The sequence below is a fragment of the Mytilus edulis genome, chromosome 10 (genome assembly GCF_963676685.1).
Source record: "Mytilus edulis chromosome 10, xbMytEdul2.2, whole genome shotgun sequence".
Taxonomy (NCBI): domain Eukaryota; kingdom Metazoa; phylum Mollusca; class Bivalvia; order Mytilida; family Mytilidae; genus Mytilus; species Mytilus edulis.
The window spans coordinates 47,793,229-47,820,848 of record NC_092353.1 but is presented as its reverse complement, the minus strand read 5'-3'; the positions used below and the strand labels follow the sequence as shown (position 1 = coordinate 47,820,848).

General features: G+C 31.5%; 2 protein-coding genes across 2 annotated transcripts in view; one reads left to right on the top strand and one right to left on the bottom strand.

Annotated features, from left to right (window-relative positions):
• LOC139491355 (iron-sulfur clusters transporter ABCB7, mitochondrial-like) overlaps positions 1–4,394 on the bottom strand; it is a 21,491-nt gene extending 17,097 nt beyond the window's left edge. Inside the window, exons 1-3 of the mRNA XM_071278988.1 lie at positions 4,157–4,394; positions 2,167–2,250; positions 1,316–1,537 (exon numbers count right to left, since the gene is read on the bottom strand). Coding sequence (XP_071135089.1) covers positions 1,316–1,537; positions 2,167–2,250; positions 4,157–4,306 — 456 coding nt within the window. The 5' untranslated portion in view covers positions 4,307–4,394. The remainder of the gene's footprint in view (positions 1–1,315; positions 1,538–2,166; positions 2,251–4,156) is intronic.
• On the top strand, positions 4,390–27,620 carry LOC139491356 (uracil phosphoribosyltransferase homolog). Its single transcript, XM_071278989.1, has 7 exons — positions 4,390–4,779; positions 11,586–11,628; positions 13,293–13,362; positions 13,996–14,058; positions 19,203–19,364; positions 19,787–19,885; positions 22,886–27,620. The coding sequence occupies exons 1-7, from the start codon at positions 4,649–4,651 to the stop codon at positions 22,990–22,992; spliced, it is 675 nt and encodes a 224-aa protein (XP_071135090.1). The 5' UTR covers positions 4,390–4,648; the 3' UTR covers positions 22,993–27,620.

Below are 27,620 nucleotides of genomic sequence, written 5' to 3'. Positions count from 1 at the left end.
CTATGTTCTATTATTAGCCGTGGCAGCCATTTTGGTTGATTGGCCAGGTCACGCCACACATTTTTTAAACAAATTAACCCAATGATGATTGTGGCAAAGCTTAGTTTAATTTGGCCCAGTAGTTTCAGAGGAGAAGATTTTTGTAAAAGATTACTAAGATTTACGAAAAAATGGTTAAAAATTTACTATAAAGGGCAATAACTCCTAAAGAGGTCAACTGACCATTTTGGTCATTTGACTTATTTGTAGATCTTACTTTGCTGAACATTATTGCTGTTAACCGTTTATCTCTATCTATAATAATATTCAAGATAATAACCAAAAACAGCAAAATTTCCTTAAAATTACCATTTCAGGGGCAGCAACCCAACAACGGAATGTCCGATTCATCTGAAAATTTCAGGACAGATAGATCTTGACCTGATGAACAATTTTACTGTGTGTCAGATTTGCTCTAAATGCTTTGGTTTCAGAGATATAAGCCAAAATCTACATTTTACCCCTGTGTTCTATTTTTAGCCATGGTGGCCATCTTGGTTGGTAAGCCGGGTCACCGGACAAATGTTTTAAACTAGATTCCCCAATGAGGATTGTGGCCAAGTTTAGTAAAATTTTGCTCAATAGTTTCAGAGGAGAAGATTTTTGTAAAAGTTAAAGACGAAGACGACGAACGACAGACTACGGACGACAGACGCCAAGTGATGAGAAAAGCTCACTTGGCCCTTTGGGCCAGATGAGCTAAAAACAGTATCATTGTTGAAATTTTCTTGGTGTAAATGTCATATAACAAGTACATGTATATTATGTCTACAAATGTCTTACACATTCATTTGAAAAAATGACTCATTTACTAGAATGGCAAGCTTGCATAGATTGTTTCTTAAATAATGGAGAATATAACAAAGTACATGTAGCCTGTTACTTTTCTCAATTGAATTTTTTCAAATTTTACATGTCGAGGCAGTTAAAAGACGACTGATTTTACAGTATGGTTTTTCTCATTGTTGATGGTTATATACAGTTGCAGCTGCATATAATTGCTTACATCCACTTGATTTGAATTTGGTGGATAGTTGCCTCATTGGCAATCATACATTTTTGTACCACATCTCCTTAATTTTTAAATGGTCTATAATCATGATAATGAACATTCTAAATTATGGAAGTAAATAAAATTGTTTTCTCAAATTTGTACAAAGGAGATACACAACTTTAATCGTGTGAAAACTTTTTAGTTTTGTGAAGTTTGAAAAATAGATCAGAACAAACTTTCCTTTAGAGTACATACAATGGATTAATTGTAGTTTCTAATTACCTTTGATCCAACTAGTAGACTTAAGGCAATTACCACTCTAACTTTAATTTTCACATTATTTTTAGGCCAAACATAACGCATCATTTTCTTCAACATTCGCACATTTTTTGCTCCTAAGAGAGCTTTTGTCCATCTCCATCCTGAATTGTCTTTACTGGCACTATCCTTAATCACATTGGACAGTCTTGCTGTTGTATTAAATTGTCTTTTATCTTTGTACAACTACAACAGAAATAAATACAAATCCAAAATTTTGGAAGTTAGAGGTCTAATAATGTATTTAGATTATTTGATTTGATTTGAATTTGTATTTAGCAGGACATCTTCAAAGACTTCATTATTCAAACTTGATCTTATCTTAATTTAATAATCCTATTGTAAGAAAACAATCAATAACATTAAATTCCAATGCATACATGTACATGTACATGTAAATAAACAAAAGTTACATTGTATACACAAAGAAATTATTAAGAAACTATGGTTTCCTCACTGTCAGACAAAATCAACAAATTAGCTGAATCTCACTATTCTGTTACAGTTGACCTACAAAATGTAATTGGTCATCATACACAAAAATTAGGTCATGTTGCAGTGTATTTATCCCCCTCTGGTTTTCAAATGTTTATGTACATGTATATGTTTGTATGTGCGTTCAGATAAACATATATATGCAAACAATAATAAATTATTGATTTCATTTAACATTTTGGTTATTCAATATTCATACATGTATCTCTATGGTCAGATTGTTGTCTCTTTGACACATTCCCTGTTTCCATTCTCAATTTAATGGCACATAATTCCATAATATCATTTATTTCAAGTCCATTCATTTCAAAAACACTTACATTTTTATTTAACCTATTAGACAGTCTTGATAAGAGATTCCATTTTGGTAAATCTTTCCTAGCCTGGGTAAGATGACCTTGGTACTGAAAATAAAATCATTTTTTTTTTTATTAAAATGTATGTACATGTATATAAACAAAATGTGTGAGTCTTCCAAGGAAGTCTGTGTTGCCATGACCACCCACCAACAAAAAATATAAGCAGAAGTTGGTATTACTGTCATTTTGTATTTTCAGTCGATCTAAATTGGAAATGAAGAACTTTAAACTTATAAGAGCATTATCAACTTTAGATAAGGGCTGATTCAACTCACAGGGGCATAAATGACATCAAATCAAGAAGAAACAGAAAACAAAATAATAAAGTGCAGTCCAGTACACATTCAATCAGAGGTAATGCTTATACAAATCATTTTTATCTACTTGAAGATGTAAGCAATATTTCTTTGTATTTATAAAAGTCTCATTTGTTCAATATATATACGTTTTAGATTATTTTAAAGGTTTAAATTATCTCCCCTCATTAATAAGGTAAAAGATTATTAATAAGGTAAAAGATTATTTTTAAGTTTTAAATTATCTCCCCTTATTAATAAGGCAACTAGCACCTGTTAAATTGAGCAGAAATTATCTTTGATTCAAATAAATAAATACTCGGCATGAGTAAAGTTTTTATCCTGTCTGGTACTTCAGACAAAATTTCACATAAAATTTCATTGCATATAAGATAATAACCAGCATTGAAAGTTAACCAAACAATTTTGTACAGGATTAATTTCCTACAACTATATAGTTCAGTTTCTTGTATATTCCTCCATTAATTGTGGAGCACTAGCTACCCAAAGGGTATAGTTTTAGCAACTATGTACACCTGCTATATATGTTTGACTCTTTATTTTTACTGCAATGAAATGTAGGATTAATTTCCTACAACTATCAAACTATTTTTTCCCAACCCTTGTTTTATGCAACCAGATTTGATGTACTATGATTTGGTGGTATTTACAACTTAATATAAAGCCAAAGGACATGAAAGGTCTGCAACACAGAGCCTTAGCTCTCACCAAAAAGTAAGCTACCAATGTATAAAGGGCCACCAAAAAGGACTGTAAAGACAATTCAATTGGGAAAACCAAGGTCTAATCTATATAACAAACGAGAGACACATCTACAGCTCAGGTGGATTTTGTTTTGTCCACCCGTCCACAGTGGGAGTGGGCACCAGCTGGGCAAAATTTCTAGCTTGTCCACTCTGCCCACCCATAGGAGTGGGCATGCAATTTCTTTTGTTTAATCAAAAGACTGGCAAGTACAGTCAATTGAAAAAAGTAGATAAGCATTTGTAATCACTATTTTATAGCTAGCGTAGGCACAGGTTGAAAAAGCAAAATCCACCCAGACTGTTGTGTATAAACTACATTAACAAACGACAACTACTGAGAAATTATGATCCGTTTACTTTACCAGTTTACATTATTACAAAAAAATCATATATACATTTATCATAATATGAACTGATGAAATACAATTTAAATATTCATTTTCATTCCATATTTTTTTTTATATTGGGGCCGACTTGGGCCCTTTCTGTCATGTGTCATGGTAGTCTAAATAATTATGACATCTTGAAAGGCTATTATATTTTTGTCTTTGACGCCTCTATCCTCTATCGACAGGAAGGAGTCAAAACAAAAAAATAATAAAATAGCCTTCCAAGACGTCATAATTATTTAGCCTATAGTCCCATGGGCCATGGGCTTGGGTAAACTGCTACTTTACGGGTGTCACATGTGGAGCAGAATCTGCTTACCCTTCCGGAGCACCTGAGATCACCCCTATTTTTTGGTGGGGTTTGTGTTATTGTTTATTTAGTTTTCTAAGTTGTGTCATGTGTACTCTTGTTTGTCTGTTTGTCCTTTTCATTTTTAGCCTTGGCGTTGTCAGTTTATTTTCGATTTATGAGTTTGACTGTCCCTCTTTTAGTACTTACAAGGAGTTTTGACCATGTTATTTTCTCACATCTAAGGAGTTTTTGGTTGTTTTGAAGAATACCCCTTGGAGTAGACCTCTTAAAGATGCATGCTAATTCGTTTGAACCACTGTGAAGATAATTCACATATAAAAGTCTGGTCAATGCCATAATGACACATGAATAAGACAGCAACGTGACAGTGACAAGTATCACAAGAATAACAAAGTCAGTTCTGTCCCTTGAGCACTTCCGGTTTCAATTTGTTCAGGAATTAGTCCGCTTATATTTTTGCAGTGACTTTTGTGGTTTAAATCGGGATAATCTTAGCGAGTAAAACTTTTCAAAATATATAAAATAATTTTTGAACTATTTCACTACATGAATTACGCCATATCGTAATTCCTACATTGGATTTTCTTATGAACTATATTCTCGCGTATTTTAATTTTCATTTGTGACGTGTCAAACAAAAATATTGCGGGGATTGTGAAAGTAGACAAAAGCAAAAAAATGGTAGAGCCAGATTTGATACAAGATTCCTTGCCACATAATAATTATACGGACTCAGACCTTGGCTCTAACTTCAAGAAGTTGAGAATCACAGACAACGTCAGAGAACTGCAGACTGTTTTGAGAGACAAGTGCGCACGTGGTTTAATTTTTTTTTTATTTGTCACGTTGCTGTCTTGTTCATATATCACTTCTATTCTTTTCATTGAATGCCCTTCTAGATATGTATATTGTGAACAACTATTTCAGATCATGTCAGGAAAGCAGCTCTTCATAATTTCAGAAAAAAAAACTATTGCTATAGCCTTAATTATTATTAATTAATGTAAATTTCTGTCATTAGGGTTAAAAATGTTAAATTTTATGAAATTAAAAGTATAGTATCAAAATATCTTTTAAGGAGAGCAATTTACTTTATGTTCAGAACTTAGTTGGAAATTAACTTTTATTAATATTGACTTGTGTAGTCTTGAGAAAACTTTTTCATCAACAGCTGTCAGACAACTGTCAGATGAACTGTTAAAATTTTCTTTTTCTATCAGAATTGTTTGTTATTTATCATTTTTGTAGTACATCTCTGATAATATGGTCAATCTAATCTTGTCATTTGACTTTCTTCCATAAATAGTGAAAGAAGTCAGAGTTAGAAGAGTAAATACAAAAAAAATGTAATATAAACCCCTGATGATCAGTCAGGTGTGGAAAGATTGAAGTTGAATAAATAGCAAATTATGTTTGGTAGTTTAAACATAATTTGCAACTGTACAATGCTACAAAAAATACATTTGTAATGAGAACTAAGGCCAAATGGAAATACATATGGGGTTCCTGTTACATCCTTTTAAAAAATAGGGTCTGTAGGTTGGCAATTTTATTTTATTTTTTTCTAAATTTTTATTTTGGATTGTCAAAATCTGGTAAAAAAATTTGTGTGTTCACTGAAATTGATTCTGGTATTATATACGTCCCAACCCTAAGGCCACGGTTTTTTAATTTGTTGGTTTACGGATTTTCTCCATGAAAAAGTCGGGTCGGTCGGTCGGGAAAAAAATAAAAAAAATATCTTTCAAGACAGAAAACTGATATGCAAAATAAATGTATATTTCACCTTTCTATAATAATATGTTTGTTATCCTATTTTGTCATCATTTCTTAAATTTTAGTTTAATGAAATATTATTGCTCAGTTGTAATAAAAATTGCATGACATTGCCTAATAATTTCCCGTAAAAAAGGGTGGTGCACGGACAAAGACGTAATTAAATTTCATAAAGGAAGACAACTTCACATAGTTCTTAATCAATTCCAGAAAACTTGGTGAATAATGATCTTCAAGAACGAAAACTGATAAAGAAATAAATGTAAAAGCGTGGTAAGAAAATAATTTTCAACATACGCGTCAAAAACGTAATAGACTCGTCCACTGGAAAAAATGAGAATATCGGGTTAATCTGTTGTCACGCATTCCCGTTTTTATCCAAATGGACGAAATTTTTTTATTATCTATGAAACAAGAAAATTTTAAATGATCTGTTAATATTCAGTACTTTAACTTGATGTCCTGAACTTCCACCTGTCCACATTTGAACAAGTCTATTTCTATGAGAAGATGCATCTTACGGACTGTTGACAAATAAGAGAAACGAACTTATTGTGTAATTGGTTTTAAACATGGGTTTCGTTCCACAAAAATATTTGTCCAAACGACATGTCAAGGTCATTAATAATTGATTTATCTATTTTTAGAAACGTAAACTGGAAGTTTCATTTTTTCACAACAGAAAGTGTTATCAATTCTGTTAGGGATTAATGCATTTCATTTTATAAAAAAAGGATAATTTATTTATTTTTCAGGGATAATGCATTTGTTAGGGTCGGCGGGAATGAAAAAGCATGAAAAGTCAATTTTATTTTTATTCTGGAAATCGGCAAAATCAGGTCGGCAGATCCGTAAACCAACAAATTAAAAAATCCTGGCCTAACAGATACTTTTGATTGAAATTCAGATGACAGAAATCTGTGATTTTAATTATTTAAATTCACAATCAAAATTTGATCATTTGAAAATTTATTTTTCAAAAATGAAAAAAAAGTTCTAGGGTCGGGAGCTTAAAACTAGGGTCAGTCGGGTAACTGGAACCACACATATATTTTTATTTGGCCTAATGTCATCACTTTGTATCATCGCCACCAGAAATTGGGTACATGCTCCATGTTGAAGGCCGTACCTTGACCTCACCATCTGATTACAATGAATTTAAAAACAAAACATTTTGAATGATGTGGATGAATAAACGTTTAATATAACTATAGCATTTTTGAGAACGTATTTTATTTGGTTCAATTATAAAATGATAACTTCCAATTAAACGTCATCTATTTAAATAAACACCAAATTTCACTATATACATATACATTACACTTTATCACCAATGTTCTCTAAATTATTTTGAATTTAATTTAATAAAGATATATCATAATCAAGAGTTTTTAGCTCACCTGGCCCAAAGGGCCAAGTGAGCTTTTCTCATCACTTGGCGTCCGGCGTCGTCCTGCGTTAACTTTTACAAAAATCTTCTCCTCTGAAACTACTGGGCCAAATTTAACCAAACTTGGCCACAATCATCATTGGGGTATCTAGTTTTAAAAATGTGTCCGGTGACCCGGCCAACCAACCAAGATGGCCACCATGGCTAAAAATAGAACATAGGGGTAAAATGCAGTTTTTGGCTTATAACTCAAAAACCAAAGCATTTAGAGCAAATCTGACAAGGGGTAATATTGTTCAACAGGTCAAGATCTATCTGCCCTGAAATTTTCAGTTGAATCAGACATTTCGTTGTTGGGTTGCTGCCCCTGAAATGGTAATTTTAAGGAAATTTTGCTGTTTTTGGTTATTATCTTGAATATTATTATAGATAGAGATAAACTGTAAACAGCAATAATGTTCAGCAAAGTAAGATCTACAATTAAGTCAACATGATCAAAATGGTCAGTTTACCACTTTAGGAGTTATTGCCCTTTATAGTCAATTTTTAACCATTTTTCGTAAATCTTAGTAATCTTTTAGAAAAATCTTCTCCTCTGAAACTACTGGGTCAAATTTAACCAAACTTGGCCATAATCATCATTGGGGTATCTAGTTTTAAAAATGTGTCCGGTGCCCCGCCCAACCAACCAAGATGGCCGCCATGGCTAAGAATAGAACATAGGGGTAAAATGCAGTTTTTGGCTTATAACTCAAAAATCAAAGCATTTAGAGCAAATCTGACACACAGTAAAATTGTTCATCAGGTCAAGATCTATCTGTCCTGAAATTTTCAGATGAATCGGACATTCCGTTGTTGGGTTGCTGCCCCTGAAATGGTAATTTTAAGGAAATTTTGCTGTTTTTGGTTATTATCTTGAATATTATTATAGATAGAGATAAACGGTAAACAGCAATAATGTTCAGCAAAGTAAGATCTACAAATAAGTCAAATGACCAAAATGGTCAGTTGACCTCTTTAGGAGTTATTGCCCTTTATAGTAAATTTTTAACCATTTTTTCGTAAATCTTAGTAATCTTTTACAAAAATCTTCTCCTCTGAAACTACTGGGCCAAATTAAACTAAGCTTTGCCACAATCATCATTGGGTTAATTTGTTTAAAAAATGTGTGGCGTGACCTGGCCAATCAACCAAAATGGCTGCCACGGCTAATAATAGAACATAGGGGTAAAATGCAGTTTTTGGCTTATAACTCAAAAACCGAAGCATTAAGAGAAAATCTGACAGGGTTTAATTGTTTATCAGGTCAAGATCTATCTGCCCTGATGTTTTCACATGGATCGGACAACCCGTTGTTAGGTTACTGTCCTGAATTGGTAATTTTAAGGAAATTTTGCTGTTTTTATACGACCGCAAAATTTGAAAATTTTTTCGTCGTATATTGCTATCACGTTGGCGTCGTCGTCGTCGTCGTCCGAATACTTTTAGTTTTCGCACTCTAACTTTAGTAAAAGTGAATGGAAATCTATGAAATTTTAACACAAGGTTTATGACCACAAAAGGAAGGTTGGTATTGATTTTGGGAGTTTTGGTCCCAACATTTTAGGAATTAGGGGCCAAAAAGGGCCCAAATAAGCATTTTCTTGGTTTTCGCACTATAACTTTAGTTTAAGTTAATAGAAATCTATGAAATTTTGACACAAGGTTTATGACCACAAAAGAAGGGTTGGGATTGATTTTGGGAGTTTTGGTTTCAACAGTTTAGGAATTAGGGGCCAAAAAAGGGCCCAAATAAGCATTATTCTTGGTTTTCGCACAATAACTTTAGTTTAAGTAAATAGAAATCAATGAAATTTAAACACAATGTTAATGACTACAAAAGGAAGGTTGGTATTGATTTTGGGAGTTAAGGTCCCAACAGTTTAGGAATTAGGGGCCAAAAAGGGACCCAAATAAGCATTTTTCTTGGTTTTCGCACCATAACGTTAGTATAAGTAAATAGAAATCTATGAAATTTAAACACAAGGTTTATGACCATAAAAGGAAGGTTGGTATTGATTTTGGGAGTTTTGGTCCCAACAGAATAAGGGGCCCAAAGGGTCCAAAATTAAACTTTGTTTGATTTCATCAAAATTGAATAATTGGGGTTCTTTGATATGCCGAATCTAACTGTCATGACTGTGTATGTAGATTCTTAACTTTTGGTCCCGTTTTCAAATTGGTCTACATTAAGGTCCAAAGGGTCCAAAATTAAACTTAGTTTGATTTTGACAAAAAATGAATCAGTTAGGTTCTTTGATATGCTGAATCTAAAAATGTACTTAGATTCTTGATAATTGGCCCAGTTTTCAAGTTGGTCAAAATCGGGGTCCAAAATTAAACTTTGTTTGATTTCATCAAAAATTGAATAAATGGGGTTCTTTGATATACCAAATCTAACTGTGTATGTAGATTCTTCATTTTTGGTCCTGTTTTCAAATTGGTCTACACTAAAGTCCAAAGGGTCCAAAATTAAACTTAGTCTGATTTTAACAAAAATTGAAATCTTGGGGTTCTTTGATATGCTGGATCCAAAAATGTACTTAGATTTTTGATTATGGGCCCAGTTTTCAAGTTGGTCCAAATCAGGATCTAAAATTATTATATTAAGTATTGTGCAATAGCAAGTCTTTTCAATTGCACAGTATTGCGCAATGGCAAGAAATATCTAATTGCACAATATTGTGAAATAGCAAATTTTTTTTTAATTAGAGTTATCTTTCTTTGTCCAGAATAGTAAAAGAGTAAAAAAATTGGGTTCAATTTTTCTCATTTGAAATTTCATAAATAAAAAAGAAAATTTCTTCAAACATTTTTTTGAGAGGATTAATATTCAACAGCATAGTGAATTGCTCTAAGAGAAAACAAAAAAATTAAGTTCATTAGAACACATTCATTCTGTGTCAGAAACCTATGCTGTGTCAACTATTTAATCACAATCCAAATTTAGAGCTGAATCCAGCTTGAATGTTGTGTCCATACTTGCCCCAACCGTTCAGGGTTCAACCTCTGCGGTCGTATAAAGCTACGCCCTGCGGAGCATCTGGTTTGTTATTATAATGAATATTATTATAGATAGAGATAAACTGTATACAGCAATAACGTTCAGCAAAATAAGATCTACAAATAAGTTTACATGACCAAAATAGTCAATTGACCCCTTAAGGAGTTATTGCCCTTTATAGTTAATTTTTAACATTTTTCATAAATTTTTGTAAATTTGTAGAAAATATTTTCCACTGTAATTACTGGGCCAAGTTCATTATAGACAGAGATATTTGTAGCAACAAGAATGTTCAGTAAAGTAAGATCTACAAACACATCACCAAAACACAATTATGTCATGAATTTATCCGTGTCCATTATTTAATATGCACAAGACCAAGGTGAGCGACACAGGCTCTTTAGAGCCTCTAGTTTTGTTTCTCTTCTGACCTCTTTCATAATTTATATGTATTCCAAGTTGCAGTTTATGGAAGTTTAAATATGGATGAAATAAAGTTACATTTGTACCAGTTAAAACTATGTTAAATTTTAATAGAAATGTTTAATCAAATTGTAAACAATATGTATTAAAGTACTAAAAACCATTGCATTTTACACGTCCAGTCCAAATACAAAAAAAGCTTAAACAACATATTTGTCCAACTTTTAATTTAGTTTGTGCTAATTAGATAAATTTTCATGTCTGATTTATCTTTTATCATATATATTTCCCTACAGCTATACTCAATTGGTAATTGCAATAAAAACAAACCTTAATTAGTCTCCTACCTGTCAATTCAAAGTTGACAAAAATCACAAAAATTAACAAAAGATTATAATTCAGGGTTAATGAAAAGTATTACTTGAATATATAACAGTTATAATCAAATATTAATATGAAGATCATTATAAAACGATGACTATACATGTATGTACAATATCTTTTACCCAGATAAAAGGTTTATAATTGTATTATATGTCTCTGCTTAGGCTAATGATGACTTTTCAATACTGTAACAGTTTTTTTTTTACTAAAGTAGACAAGCTTAAAGTAACCAAACCATTTTAGTATGTTAAAAATTTATCAAATATGAACAAAGTGGTTCATTTAATGACCAAAAACACAATTTTAGATTTTTTTCATTTTAATCAGAATGTAATCAAAAAGTAATCATGATTACAGGGTATTTTGAAAAGTAATTGATTAAATTAAATTACATGTAATCAGATTTTTGGCTGATTAATGATTACACTGATTACTTGAAAAATTGTAATCAATTACAGCTGATTAACGATTACAATTACAATTACCCCAAGTCTGCCTCACCTATAATGGTTTACTTTTATAAATTGTTACTTGGATGGAGAGTTGTCTCATTGGCACTCATACCACATTTTCCTATATCTATTATCTTTATATTTCAGAACCACTTCAAGAGGAGACTTTATCTTCTATGCTGACAGATTAGTGAGTATATATACTGCGGATTCATAATTATTCGTTGGGTACCAACTTTCTGGGTTTTGTGAGTACAAATGAACCACAAATTCCAATGTTAAATGAATTAAAATTTTCCATAGCCTAGGAACACAGAATACGACAAAACAAAGAAATCAAATAAAAATGAAAATGGCAGATTTTACAGTATTGTGTTCTGTCTCCTACTTTCATGTTGCTAACGTGACGGAGACAAAAATAAGTAACGTTAGCGACATTTGGACATGTAACATGAGCAACAACATCTTTAAAAGTTCAAATGTATGCACACAGTGATGTTTAATATATGCCTGGAGTAATAAAATTGTACAGTCTGGTTTAGAATTTCTAAATATACAGAATGTCATTTGCAGGTGTACTTTATATCAAATGAATACACATGAAACCAATTCGTAATAGTAACATTAGCAACATCTACTATCATGACATTACGTTTTGTTGCGAACGTCTTTTTGATGGACGGAATACATTTAAGGTCCTCTTGTAACGATATTACATACAACTAACCTTCTTTGCTACCCCATCATGTGAAGGAACTGACTCCGAATCTAATTCTGCAAAGGGCGATATTGTAACTCCTATACAGGAGAGTTACAGATCTAAATATATGTTGCTCACGTGACACTGATTTGGACGGAAACCTCAAGTAGTAACGTTCGCAAAAAATAAAACAGCCAATGATATTGATTCCTCAAGTCCTTTGACCCCCTTACGTCATCCAAATTTAATATGATTGCTATTTTCAATTATTTATAAAACCCGGGATAAAAATAACTACAATTGCCTGTCTGAGAACCAACAAGAAAATTGCGATCGTGACATACCACAATGGACGGAAAAGACGTGACGTTAGCAACAATATTATTAAATTACCTTTTTTAGCCTTTACCAATAAAAATCTGCCTTAAAGTTATGATTAAAACACAAAAGAAGACTTTTTATTAAAATATAAGTCCATGTGATAAGGCTCAACTTATAAATAATACTTCAAAATTCCACTCCAAATAAGCTGGATGTCAGTAAAGTAGGTCATGATGTCTATTCCATGTCCAATATTTTGAAATTGAAAACCCTCTAATTCTAACAAAAAACACAAGCACAGAGTAATTTTTATTTTTATTTACTCAGAAAGACACAATTTATTCAATAACATAATGCATTACTCCATTACACAGTCTGTTTCACAGTTTCAGCAATTGCTTTTTTGATGGATACAAAAAAACAATAATTCCTTCTTATTGTAAAATCTGCCAAATGCAAGTTTTCCTAAATCCACGAAAATTAATCTACATTGGCACAGTAATATGAATTTAGATTTGGAGATTGCTACATTCCATACACTAGTGAGCAAATGGTGAGGTCTTCTGTGATCCTGTCTAAATAAAAGGGATTTTGGATAATTGTCCAGGAGACCACATCCTTACGAAAAATGAGACAGGGGTTATAAATGCCATCATTTAAAAATTGCATTTTGAAATTTTTCATATGAATTTAAACAGGATTTTACTCAATATTTCAAAACTGAAAATCACATTTTAGGCTAAAATGACGAAATTGCTATAATAAATGAACGCCATAATTTCTGAATTTACAGTACATGTACCTACATATTTATTATCTATCTATTTATTTAGATTAGATTAGTTGTCGAGGAAGGATTGAATCAATTACCATACAGACATTGTGATGTGACAACACCCACAGGTGAGACTCGTATAAACCACAAACTTGATTGTTTGTAGTGTTTAAACCTCAATATCCCATTGTATGAGTTGTAGAAAATAATGTTGTCCTCAGTAAAAAGTTGTAACATTGAACAAATTATTGTCCCTGGCATTGCAAAACATACATGTGTTGTCAATTTTGTTATAAACACCCCAGAATTAGTAAATTAACGTATTTGCAGCTGACTCAGTTTTTTTAAGGATTAGTGATTTGTCAGTTACTGTAAATTCAGAAATTATTGCGTGCATTTATTATTGCGATTTTGACATTTTACACTTGAATGCGATTTTAATTTTTACGATTTTGAGAAAAGCCATGCTTAATTCAGTTAAAATATTGCAAAATGCGAGTTTTAATTATTGCGTTTACAACTCAGTCGCATTATTCGCAATAATAAAAACCTCGCAATAATTTCTGAATTTACAGTAAATGTAAATCAATTCCTTCTAAAATTCTTTTATGACGATTTTACAACCGATTTTAATATATTATTTTCAACTGATTTCAGTTTTAAAATTAGCTGTGAGAGAGTGTCTCACCTTGCAGATGTCATCTTTTATGTGCAGTGACATTGAAGCTTCCTATTTATAAACACATTGTTATATTTTATAGGTCATAAGTATGAAGGCTTAAGCTACCAAAGGGGTAACTGTGGAGTAAGCATAATGAGAAGTGGTAAGTAGGAAAGCACAAGGTACAACTTGGACACCCCTTTGCATATACATGGAATATTCCTAATAGACCCCTTTCGTCTTATGTCCTTCAATGGAAAAGTTCGTCAATTATGCCCACCTTTATGAGTTGATGACATCATTTACCAGATAGAGGAAATCACCTGTATCCCTGACTATTAAAGTTCATCAAGCATCCTCTTGATAGTCATTATGCATGATAAACTAGAAATAATGTTTGTTCCGTAGTTACTCAATCATGTTTCCCAAATGACAGCAGTGCTGAATATCAATTAAAAGAATTTGATTTGCCCAATAATTAGTGCAATATTAGTTCATATTTTTTCAACTGCTTGCTAAAAATTTTAACAATGTGAGAACACCCTTAAACACACGGATGATGTTCACTAAACTTAATTTTTTGCATCATAATTTAAACCTTTTTTTTCTTGCTGCAGGCTATCTGTCATGGCTACCATCTCTAGTTTAATTTAAAGTGTTAAGAACAAGGCTAGTGTTGCCAAAAGGTTAAATTAGTATAATGAGTATTTTTTGTCGAGCCTGCAACTTTTGTTGCAGAAAGCTCGACATAGGGATAGTGATCCGGCTACGGCGGCGGCGTTAGCTAACTTCTTAAAAGCTTTATATTTTAGAAGGTGGAAGACCTGGATGCTTCATACTTTGTATATAGATGCCTCATGTTACGAAGTTTCCGTCAGTCACATGTCCAATGTCCTTGACCTCATTTTCATGGTTCAGTGACCACTTGAAAAAAAAGTTAAGATTTTTTGTAATGTTGAATTCTCTCTTATTATAAGTAATAGGATAACTATATTTGATATGTGCGTACCTTGCAAGGTCCTCATGTCTGTCAGACAGTTTTCACTTGACCTCGACCTAATTTCATGGATCAGTGAACAAGGTTAAGTTTTGGTGGTCAAGTCCATATCTCAGATACTATAAGCAATAGGGCTAGTATATTCGGTGTATGGAAGGACTGTAAGGTGTACATGTCCAACTGGCAGGTGTCATTTGACCTTGACCTCATTTTCATGGTTCAGTGGTTATAGTTAAATTTTTGTGTTTTGGTCGGTTTTTCTCATACTATATGCAATAGGTCTACTATATTTGTTGTATGGAATGATTGTAAGGTGTACATGTCTAGCGGGCAGATGTCATGTGACCTTGACCTCATTTTCATGGTTCAGTGGTCAAAGTTAAGTTTTTGAGTTTTGGTCTTTTTATCTAATTCTATATGCCATAGGTCAACTATATTTGGTGTATGTAAATATTTTATGATCATTATGTCAGTTGCGCAGGTTTTATTTGACCGTGACCTCATTTTCACGGATGATTGCACAGTGTTAAGTTTTTATACGACCGCAAATTTTGAAAAATATATTGCTATCACGTTGGCGTCGGCGTCGTCGTCCGAATACTTTTAGTTTTCGCACTCTAACTTTAGTAAAAGTGAATGGAAATCTATGAAATTTTAACACAAGGTTTATGACCACAAAAGGAAGGTTGGTATTGATTTTGGGAGTTTTGGTCCCAACATTTTAGGAATTAGGGGCCAAAAAGGGCCCAAATAAGCATTTTCTTGGTTTTCGCACTATAACTTTAGTTTAAGTTAATAGAAATCTATGAAATTTTGACACAAGGTTTATGACCACAAAAGAACGGTTGGGATTGATTTTGGGAGTTTTGGTCTCAACAGTTTAGGAATTAGGGGCCAAAAAAGGGCCCAAATAAGCATTATTCTTGGTTTTCGCACAATAACATTAGTTTAAGTAAATAGAAATCAATGAAATTTAAACACAATGTTAATGACTACAAAAGGAAGGTTGGTATTGATTTTGGGAGTTTAGGTCCCAACAGTTTAGGAATTAGGGGCCAAAAAGGGACCCAAATAAGCATTTTTCTTGGTTTTCGCACCATAACGTTAGTATAAGTAAATAGAAATCTATGAAATTTAAACACAAGGTTTATGACCATAAAAGAAAGGTTGGGTTTGATTTTGGGAGTTTTGGTCCCAACATAATAAGGGGCCCAAAGGGTCCAAAATTAAACTTTTGTTTGATTTCATCAAAATTGAATAATTGGGGTTCTTTGATATGCTGAATCTAACTGTCATGACTGTGTATGTAGATTCTTAACTTTTGGTCCCGTTTTCAAATTGGTCTACATTAAGGTCCAAAGGGTCCAAAATTAAACTTAGTCTGATTTTAACAAAAATTGAAATCTTGAAGTTCTTTGATATGCTGAATCCAAAAATGTACTTAGATTTTTTATTATGGGCCCAGTTTTCAAGTTGGTCCAAATCAGGATCTAAAATTATTATATTAAGTATTGTGCAATAGCAAGTCTTTTCAATTGCACAGTATTGCGCAATGGCAAGAAATATCTAATTGCACAATATTGTGAAATATCAAATTTTTTTTTAATTAGAGTTATCTTTCTTTGTCCAGAATAGTAAGCAAGAAATATCTAATTGCAAAATATTGTGCAATAGCAAGATTTTTTTTTAATTGGAGTTATCTTTCTTTGTCCAGAATCAACTTAAATCTTTGTTATATACAATAAACAATGTATATTCACTTTTTACTACCAACTGATAAATTAAAATAATCTTTACCATTCAGTGATAACAAGCAGTTTTTTACATCTTAATATTTTATGATGTATTTAAATGAGTAGTTATTGTTGCAAACTCCATTAGAAATTTTAATTGAGATTAGTTTTGGAATAAGGGAAAGGGGGATGTGATTAAAAAAATTGGGTTCAATTTTTCTCATTTGAAATTTCATAAATAAAAAAGAAAATTTCTTCAAACATTTTTTTGAGAGGATTAATATTCAACAGCATAGTGAATTGCTCTAAGAGAAACAAAAATTTTAAGTTCATTAGAACACATTCATTCTGTGTCAGAAACCTATGCTGTGTCAACTATTTAATCACAATCCAAATTTAGAGCTGAATCCAGCTTGAATGTTGTGTCCATACTTGCCCTAACCGTTCAGGGTTCAACCTCTGCGGTCGTATAAAGCTACGCCCTGCGGAGCATCTGGTTGTGTTTTGGTCTATTTTTCTTAAACTACAAGTAATAGGTCAACTACTGTGAAAGTACTTTAATTCATGGGTATCAATTTTTGTGGATTGAGCAATATTTACATGTTCGTGGGTTTTTAAATTCGTGGATTTTAGTTTTCTAAAAACAAAATTGAAAAATTAAAGCCTTTAGAAACGAAAGTTACAAATAGTCTGGATTGAAGGAAACTGCACGGACTCGTCACGGTGTATTAAATCGTAGTGATTATGTAAAGCAAAATTATATCCGGGTGAAATTTGATCCGGAGGGAAAAATGTCACAGTAGTTGTTGTCATTTTTTTATCCGGAAAAAATATTTCCCTGGGATATTTTTTCCTTTGCCGTGAAATTCTATCTGGGTAGTTAACTTATTGAATAGTTATTAGAAAAAAATTATCCTTTACAAATACTATAAAATAATAATAGTGTATTTGAATTAAACCTATTTTGTAAAAAAAAATGTATTATAATGGGAATTATTTCACAAATTATCATTGGAAAAAATTTCTGAAAAAAATCAAGTAAATATCATTCTTTTAAAAAGAAAATTATCATTAAACATAAGAAAGAAAACCAAAAATGATTTCAAAGATCGTAATTGTGAAATAATATCATGATTAGATAAGGTAAGTGAAATACATGTAAAAGTGAGTTGTTTTCAGATCTCAGTACAAATATAAATTAAAACGTAAAGGTAGAAATATAGTTGCATTACTACTGTTAACAGTAATGGAAGAATTTGATTATGATAATATTTTTAACTATATAAATAGTCTGGGGACAAAGATGTTGTTGTTGGTTATATGGAAATCAGATAAATTATAGCATAACAATATATTGGAACAATAGCAATTTTAACAGCTGGATAGTATTTACCTGTGAAATACCATGCCTTGAAATAAATTACTGTGACAAATTATCCTCAGGATAAAATATCACAGAGGAAGAAATAAACCGTTACAATAACACGTATTAACCCATGATAAAGTGATCAATAGATTAAACACCATCAAAGGTGTTAATTAGGCCATAAACATGTCCCCTATTGAAAAAAGTAACATAAACAAATGCTATTAACGTATCTTGAATTGTCAAATAATTCTTATCAAAATCAAGCCCAGCATGAAATTATTATTTTCCATTAAATATGAGGATATAAAATGAACACTTTATCATAATAGCATATCAATACCGGAAATCTGACTTTCATCGATCAAAAATATTTTTTTTATGAGAATTAAAGGATCAAAAGTTGTATAGTTTAGGTTATTAAAGATTAAATGGGTATAATCCTGCATGCGGTTGTAGTTCTGTGACTGTTATTAAAGTATTCTAAGATTTGGCGTTATTCAATATATTCTCTAGATCATATCAGTGGTCAAACCTACTGATGGGGATCTTTCCATGTCTTGATTTGGACAATGGTTGTTTTATTTCGTTGGACACTTAAATTCGTGGATAAATTCATCCACGAAAACCACGAAAATTGGTACCCGACGAATAAAAGTACTTTCACAGTATATATGTTGTAGAGAAGCATTGTTAGCTGTACATGTCGGCCTGGCATGGTTCATCTGACCTTGACCTCATTTTCAAGGTTCATTGGTCTTTGTTTAGTTATCTTGGTTAATGTTCTGTTCGTGTGATAGTTGTAATAAAGCTTAGCTTTTTACTTAGGACTATCAACATAATATCAATGATTAGTAAAGAAGGCGAGACATTTCAGCGTGTGCATTCTTGTTTATTGCTAGCAGTGTTGCTTGTTTCCTGAACATTAGGTCACTTATATTTTATTCTAATTGGAGTAAACTTTGTAATTTTTTCTCGATTGTGTTGCTGGTTTGCCATGAAGAGCATTATAACTCTTATTCTATTTAAGTAGAATTGTGAATTTATTTTACCGATTTTGTTGCTTGTTTGTCTTGGGGAAATTATTTTATTCAGTTAAATTTAAATTTTTTATGGATTTCGTGCTTGTATGTCTTGGGTATATAATGACTCTTATTATTCATTATATTTTATTCAGATTTTTTTTCATCTGTCTTGTTGCTTTTTTGCAGGAGAGGCCATGGAACAAGGTTTAAGAGATTGTTGTAGGTCGATACGAATTGGAAAAATTCTGATACAAAAAGATGAAGATACTCGGGAAGCTAAAGTTGTATATGCCAAACTTCCACCAGACATAGACCAACGTAAAGTCTTATTGATGTATCCTATAATGAGTAAGTAAAGAATAGATACACATGTATGGGATTAAGTGGTATATTGTGGAATTTAAATTTGACTGTCATTCTGGCAAACTTTTCCTTGAAATATTTGTTATGAATATTAGCATCTTAACTCGGTCACATTATTCTTAATGACTAAAACCTCGCAATAATACCTCACTTTTAAGTAATCATGTACAAGAGATGCTGTGAATACATTTGTTTTAAGTGGATATCAATTTTTGTGAGTTTAAGAAAATGTGTATTATTGTGGTTTGAAAAAGTTTGTATACAAGCCTATTGGCAATAACATTCTATTTATACGTAGCTGAATGTTTAAATTCACAGATTCCATATACCCAAAAAATCAACAAAAGTTAGAACCCAATGATTTATTATGAATCCACAGTGAATGTAGATAAATTGTTTCATTGCAGATTCAGGGAACACAGTTATAAAAGCTGTCCAGGTTTTAAAAGACCATTACGTGAAAGAAGACAATATCATCTTGCTGAATCTCTTTGTTACTCCACAAGGTATGAATATGATGCTTTAGAAATGGTGTAGCCTTACCTTGTGGTCATAAAAATTACAAGCACTGTACTCAAACTCAGAATTCATCCAATCAAAATACTGGATTAATGTTTTGACTTGAGTACTGAGTAAAGTATGATGACTTTGAGCCAAGATCAATTATCATCTTTTAGATTTGTATGCTAGTTAAGAGTTAACTGTTAACTGCAGAAGACCTTTAGCTTGCACATGTACAGCCTTCAACAATGAGAAAAAAATCCATCTTGTTCATACTGTATAGTAAACTATTAGAAAAATTCAGCATGACCAAACATAAATCAATTGAAATGAGAAAAAAAACCAGTCTGATTAGTTTAAACAGGGACTAAAACCACTGGGCCCCTAAAATATCTTTTTCAGTGGCCAATTTGAAATTTTAGGGGCCCAACTAATTTCTATACTAAAACAATAAAACTTGAATTTACTTTTCATATACAAATAAAGCCTTTTTATGTAATCCTCTATCATATACAAATAAAGCCATTATGTAATCCTATGTGAATTGTTCGGGTCTGGAAAAGATCATACATGTGACAGAGTTGTCAAGCCACAACTGGAGATTTGGAAATTTTCAGCTGGAGTTTTGGTCTCATAACTGGAGATTTTTTATCGACCTTTTTATCGACGTACGCAATGTTTTTTTTGTGTGTTTAAACTGCATATCTTCTTTTTTTTGGTTAAAAGAACAATAATTCCATACCTTTAAACACCTGCATATCCATTTTTACTTGATAAAAATAAAAGATAAGGGGTTTTCAAATATTTATTCATTATGTATAATTCAAGATAAAGTGATCAGCCATCATACATAGTTGGTCCAGTAATTAGGGAAACCATAGTCAGCTTTGCATGAAGTGTAGTAAGCATGGTCTTGACCCTTGGTACTGGATCTGCACCATTTGAAATCAGAGCTCCAGGCAGAGTTGAATTTGGCTAGATACTTGGTCTTCTTTTATTTGCTGCTGGGGTATATTTGGTGATAAAAGACGGTTTGCATTTTGTCAAATTCTAAAATTTTAGAACAGTCCAAGACAACTATACTTATATAGGTATTCCATTGGCTTGAATAGAAAACGAGCCATAAATATCATATTTGAGTTGATTTCATTTTTATTGAGGTTCATTAAATGTTCCATGTTTTCAACAGCATCAAATAAATCGTTGTTTATACAACTTGTACAATAAGTCAATTTAATCCTTTGTCAGTATTTCACTTTTAATCAACCAGGCTTGTGTCTTAAACTAGCTAGTTGATCACCAGGTAATTGCCTATAATCTTTGCTTTATTGTTGTATTTACAGTTTAATCCTAAACACCTCAAGCTGATTTTAACTTTTTACGACCTCATTTTACCTTTGACACAACAGAAAACTTCTGTTTTTCTTGGACTTTTCCCATATCAATTTCAAGTTTCTCTGACTTTTTCTCTGTCCCTATCGATTTTGTAAACAAAAATATGTATTGAAAATTTTACGAGGTTGACATTTTCAAAAAGCGGAAGATTTCAAATTTTAACGGGAGGGAAAGAAGAGGGTCTGAAAAGCGGGAGATTTTGACTCCCGCCGGAAGAATCACATGTATGAAAAATTATGTGTGATAACTTCATAATATTCGAATTATTGCCATCAGAAATATACCATAAGATTTGACAGTATTGATTTTAGATGATTTCCTACCAAAATTGTCTCCCTTCAATTAAAACTTCCTGTTGACAACAGGTCTGTTTCCATAAATCATTAAATGTTATTTTAAATCCAAGCCATCCTCTTATAAGTGTTGATCAAAAATATTATTCAATTGATTTTCATCGAAGATTGGTTATCATACTAGATATTAAGACATGCACTTATGAGATTTTGCGTTTCGCTTTTTCATTGAAGAACAAGTTGTGTTTACAAGTATTTGTCAAAATCGGACTTGTAATACTGGGGGATGTATCTTTGAAGCAATTCAGTTTCAAAAGCGGAAAGAAAACACTTAAAAATAATGAATTAATCATAGAAGCTTAAAAAAAGAGATCTATAAGAAAATAGGTTTAGAGAAGAGGTGTCAAATCGTGACTTCGCATCAAAAATGCAGTTGTCAGACTGGGTTTTGGTTATTAAAATGTCCTTATTGGTTACCGGAAATCCTCTGTTCTATGTTACTTCCTTAATAAGCCAATCAGGTTTCCATTTGGGAACAGTTTTGATACGGTTTTTTCGTTTCTATCGTTGGGGAATATAGGGTTAGGATAGACCTGGGATTCAATGCAAAATATTATTTGTCGCCAGCTGGGCGATCAGGATGAAAAATATACTTGCCCAGCCGAAAATCTGGTCGCACTGGGCGACTGTTAAGTTTAGTCCCTACCGAAAACAAACAAACAAAAAATCAGGCAAATAGCAACAAATGACAATTATTTTGTATCATGTGCTTAAACATGTAAGGTGTTACACAACACCTTGACTTTGGATCATTTAATTTTCATAAAATTTTGACAAAATGTTTACTTTAACTCTTTGACAAATATATAAAAAATCTAAAAATTTGAACCAACCACTATATCAGAAAAATTTCATTGGTTATATAGCAGTTTGACAAACACTAAATTATAAGGATTTTCTTATCCCAGGAATAGATTACCTTAGCCGTATTTGGCACAACTTTTTGGAATTTTGGATCCTCAATGCTCTTCAACTTCGTACTTGTTTGGCTTTATAAATATTTTGATATGAGCGTCACTGATGAGTCTTATGTAGACGAAACGCGCGTCTGGCGTACTAAATTATAATCCTGGTACCTTCGATAACTATTGACAAACACTAAATTATTATAAGTATGACATCAGGTAGATATGGTAGAAAATTCAAACAGATTAAACTGAATAAATGTAAATGTTATTATTAAATTGCAATGGAAAAAAAAGGAATACGCCGAATACCAACATCACCTCACTATAAACATAGAATTTTGTTTTTCAGCTGCCAAAGCCTTAGTGAAAAGATTTCCAAACATGAAAGTACTGACATCAGAGGTACATCCCGTTACTCCAAATCACTTTGGAATGAAATATTTTGGAACAGACTGAAAAAAGAAGAATAGTACATCCTGTCACTCCAAAATATTTCGGAATGATATATTTTGGAACGGACTGAAAAAAGAAAAATAGTACATCCTGTCACTCCAAAATATTTTGAAATGAAATATTTTGGAACGGACCAAAAAAAGGAAAAATAGTACATCATGTCCATCCAAAATATTTCGGAATGAAATATTTTGGAATGGACTGAATAAAGAAAAATACTCTTGAAAGATTCATTGTACTATCAAGTGTGTATGGCTTGTGATTCCAGACTTACTACATCAACACTACAGGTCATTTGATATTTATCAGTCTAATATTATTAATATGCCTGTACATATATACCATGGTATTGATTGTACAAACCATTGAAGTGTATGAAATTCTAAAAATATTGTTCAGGCGTGAATATATAATTGAATTTGAGTGATATGCAGATGAATGGAGTGAACGTATTGAGTTGAATGGTCTAGAATGATCATATTATATATTCATAACTTGTTAAAGAAAATAAGGATTCCCAAATCTGTACATGGACTATTTTATTCGTATCCCCATCTTTTAATGTACAAAGAGACTTTTTTTTTTGTATTGTGGATTCATTTATTTTCTTGAGTACCAATTTTCATGGAATCAGGAAAAATTGTCTTTCCTGAATAAATGATTTTGGGGTTTTTAACAGTCTGCATACACCATGCATGTACACACCTAAAATAAATTTGTACTTCATTGAAAATTCATATTTACTCAAGTCAACAATTTTGTTTTATTTCATGATTAATAATGAATCCACAGTATTATTTCTCCAGTATATGGAGAGGCAAGCACATGATGAGGCATTTTAAACTTAAGGTTGTGTTTTAGATTTGTACCATGCCAAGTTTTTCTGGTACATTTAAGGTGGTACCTAACACTACAGGGAGATAACACTGTAAAATCAGCTAAACGTTTTAATGATATTGTGTTGTTAAGGGAATATTAAGCTTCTCAATGATCAAAATTAGTGTTTGTCAAACTGCTAAGTAAATACTTTGTTAAAATTATATGAAAATTAAACAAGCCAAATTATTTTTAGTGAAGGCGTTGGGTACCACCTTAAATGATTGTATGGAGGTTATAGTAATACCTCAGTATACATGTATCTGCTGTTTGATTTATAATGAGTGCAATTTTGATATGAATATTAGTGATGTGTTGTTTATGAAGGATTGAATTGCTCTGTATGAATTTTGTTTAGTTGATACACTACCATAATTTCTTTTTTCAAAGGGCATCCATATATGAATCATTAATAGTTACCATTTTCAGTCTGTATGTGCGTACGTCCCAAAACTAGTTTCATTCTCTACTTTTTTGTCTGCCGCAAGCAAATGTTAAAAAATTATACACAATGACGATTATCACATTAAATGTGAATTAAATCTGAAAATATAGCAAATCTGAACCACATACAATGACATATACTCCATGAGCGACTTAAATATCAGTTGAATCTTGTGTGTATTCAATTCCATTGCTAGGACAATGTAGGAGGGTTTAATGTATTTATTTATAATTTGTGCAATATAATATATTAAACTTAAACTCAAAAAGAGTTATTTTTCCTTTAATATCAAATACAAAATGCTTTGTCAACAGACATTTTTCTGTAGCCATGTAGATAGAGCTAATAAACAATGTTTTCTATAGAATCTCACCATTTTAAAATGCTTCAACTATTTGTAGTAAGTTTTGAAGTGATTTTAAATTATTCTTTTTCTCAGTCCTATCAGTTTTGCAGACAGAGTACATTTTAAAAACTTATATTTGTATACAAATAGCACCCATTTTGATTTTCCACAATGTTCAATGAAAACAGGTAAATTCCTAAAGAAACAGAGTGAAAACCTTGACAAAAGAGGTCTTTTAACATCATGTTTGTTATGTTCGTCCCAAACTGTACAGTTTATACGACAATAAAATATTTTATTTGTTATACAAATGTAATATGTTAAAAAATGACATGAATATTTAGTTGGTCATAGCCTGTGTTGTTATGTTCCTAGGCCTAGATTCCGTTGACATCTTGACAATTTTTATCAAATTTAAAAAAAATGTGTACTTTTGGCCAGTTTGCTGTTGTGCTATTTGATAAAAAAATCCACCAAATAAAAGTTCTATTACACTATCTTGTTTGTCTTTTCATCAACTTGAAACTTGTTTTAACTTAAAAGTATGGTTTTAATATTCAGCAACAATAAAGCCCATACCAAACTGACTCCTTTTGTTAATAATTTGAGTTATAAGATGTGCAATTTACTTTTTTGATCTGTGGTGATGGATTGTTCACCAACAAAGGAACAAAACTTTGTGCTTGTTGTCTGTTTACAGTTTTCCATTGTTATTTTTTATGCTAATTTACAATAATATCCCGTTGTAAGGGATGCCTTTAAAAGGGTGTACACGTTAGATGTATTTTGTATGAAATATATATGATTGCATAATATTACATGTAGGGTTTTTATATACACATGTATAATATTAATACTATATAAGATCAGTGAAAAAAATGATGCTTTTACATGTAGTTCAAATTATTTTGATGTGGCTTTTCAAAGCAAATACTATTTTACCTACTACAGCTTCTTACTTTATGGTATGGGGTTTTGCTTATTGTTGAAGGCCATCCTGTGCCCTATAGTTGTTTACATCCTCAGCCTTTAGTCTCTGGTAGATATTTTTCTCATTGATAATCATATCACATGTCCTTATTAATATTAAAAGAAGTATACAGTTAATATGGAGAAAGCTTGATAAAATGTAAGATTTGGGTATCTGCCAAAAATATGATTTTACAGGTTTTTTCCTGTGTTTTTTTTTTTATCCCAGGAAGATTCTGAATATAAAAAAAAAATGTTTTGACACTTTTTTTTAAATATACAAGTGCGAACACAGATCAGTGTGGGCAATGATTATTAAATTTGTGTTCAGATGTTTGACAATGTTATCACAAAGTTCATGTATTGATTGTGCCCCTCCAGATGATTTTGATCTTTCAAAAAGGGTTCTATTATATTAAATTGTGTTCAAATTCAATGGTGGAGGTCATCTTGGCTTTTCAGATGTTATGGTAAACATTCCACTATGTATGGAACATTATTACATATCAATTTGTTGTATACACTGTTCATTTGGACAAAGGTCATTCAGGAAAAGAGGAAGGCTCATATATTATACCCTGTTCTGAAGGTAGAGGCTTCATTGTTTTACTTGATCTCCGTCTGTCTTAAGAAAGTTCAGTGATATTTTTCAGGAACTACGATTCAGAACCCCTGAAATTGATATCAACCTTGATGTGAGCATGCTATACCATGTGAGATTTTTTCACATCATTACCGCATTAAACTTTTGCTTACTGAAAATTCATGGCAGGAAAATCAATAGTAAGAAATACAGTTCCAACTTTTTGTTTCTCATTCACAATATTTAACAGCAAGTAAACTTATATAATATCTACATAGCAATGGAAATGACAATAAATTTATCAAAATGTTTGAAAAATAATTTTATAAAAAATTGTATAGCTAGATATTTTTTTTACATTTTTACAAACAAGCACGATGACCTATATATTTGTTTTGCTTTTTGGATTCCTTTATTAATTCCTTATCAATATAAACTAGTGTTTTGAAAAGTTAATTACTTTGAAACCGAGAAGCGAACTCCCTTAATAACCTGCTACGCAAGTTATTCAGTGTGCACCATTATTTTTTAATGTTATTTCTTCATAGACAGAAAAAATATTAGTCATTCCTTAAATAATATGAAGTTTAAAAAAGGGCTGTATTTGTTTAGATACCAGAAGTTCAAATAATATGATAATGATATCATATATTAAGGTTATTGATTAATTTTGTAATTTGTGCTGCAAGGAAATAGCGAATTCTTGGTCAGTTTGTCAGATCTAAAGGTTGAGAGGTGACTGATTGCTAGAAAAGATGAAATAGTATAGGTTTCTTTTTACATGTTGAAAACAATGGGTTTTTTTGTATCTTATCAATTCTTATTTTAGTTTACAACAACATGCTTTATATTATACTGAAATGTTTATGCTATTTATATAGTATATATCTTGCTTGTGATGTACTTTAAATATTATTGTTATTTCCATTTTATTTTATGCTTTGTGAGCGTATGCAGTTCATTGGTAAATTTTCCTATTATTATTTTTAGGTTTATGAAATAAGACACTTTGATATGCATTAGAATAGTTCAAATTACATTTTACCTGGCATTAAAAAACAATGTAGCCTGAGAAATTCCTTATACAGAGGATCAGTAAATAGAATACAATTTCTCTCCTGTAATTTTTCAAACTGACAAAAAAAATCAACTTATCTAATAATATTAGAATTTTGAACACTGAATCCATGCTGAAAGTTGAAAACTGTATGTATAATGTGTTAAGTTGATCTCCCTGGAACCTGTTTGACTGCCTTATATAAATAATTGTATTTCATTACTTTATGTTTTATATAATTTTACTTGAGTTGAAAGATTGATGAAATTTACAATCTAAAATTCATTTACTTATGAAAAATGGATTTATAGTAAATGAACAGTTTTAAATAAAGGTGTTTCCTATTGTAAATGAA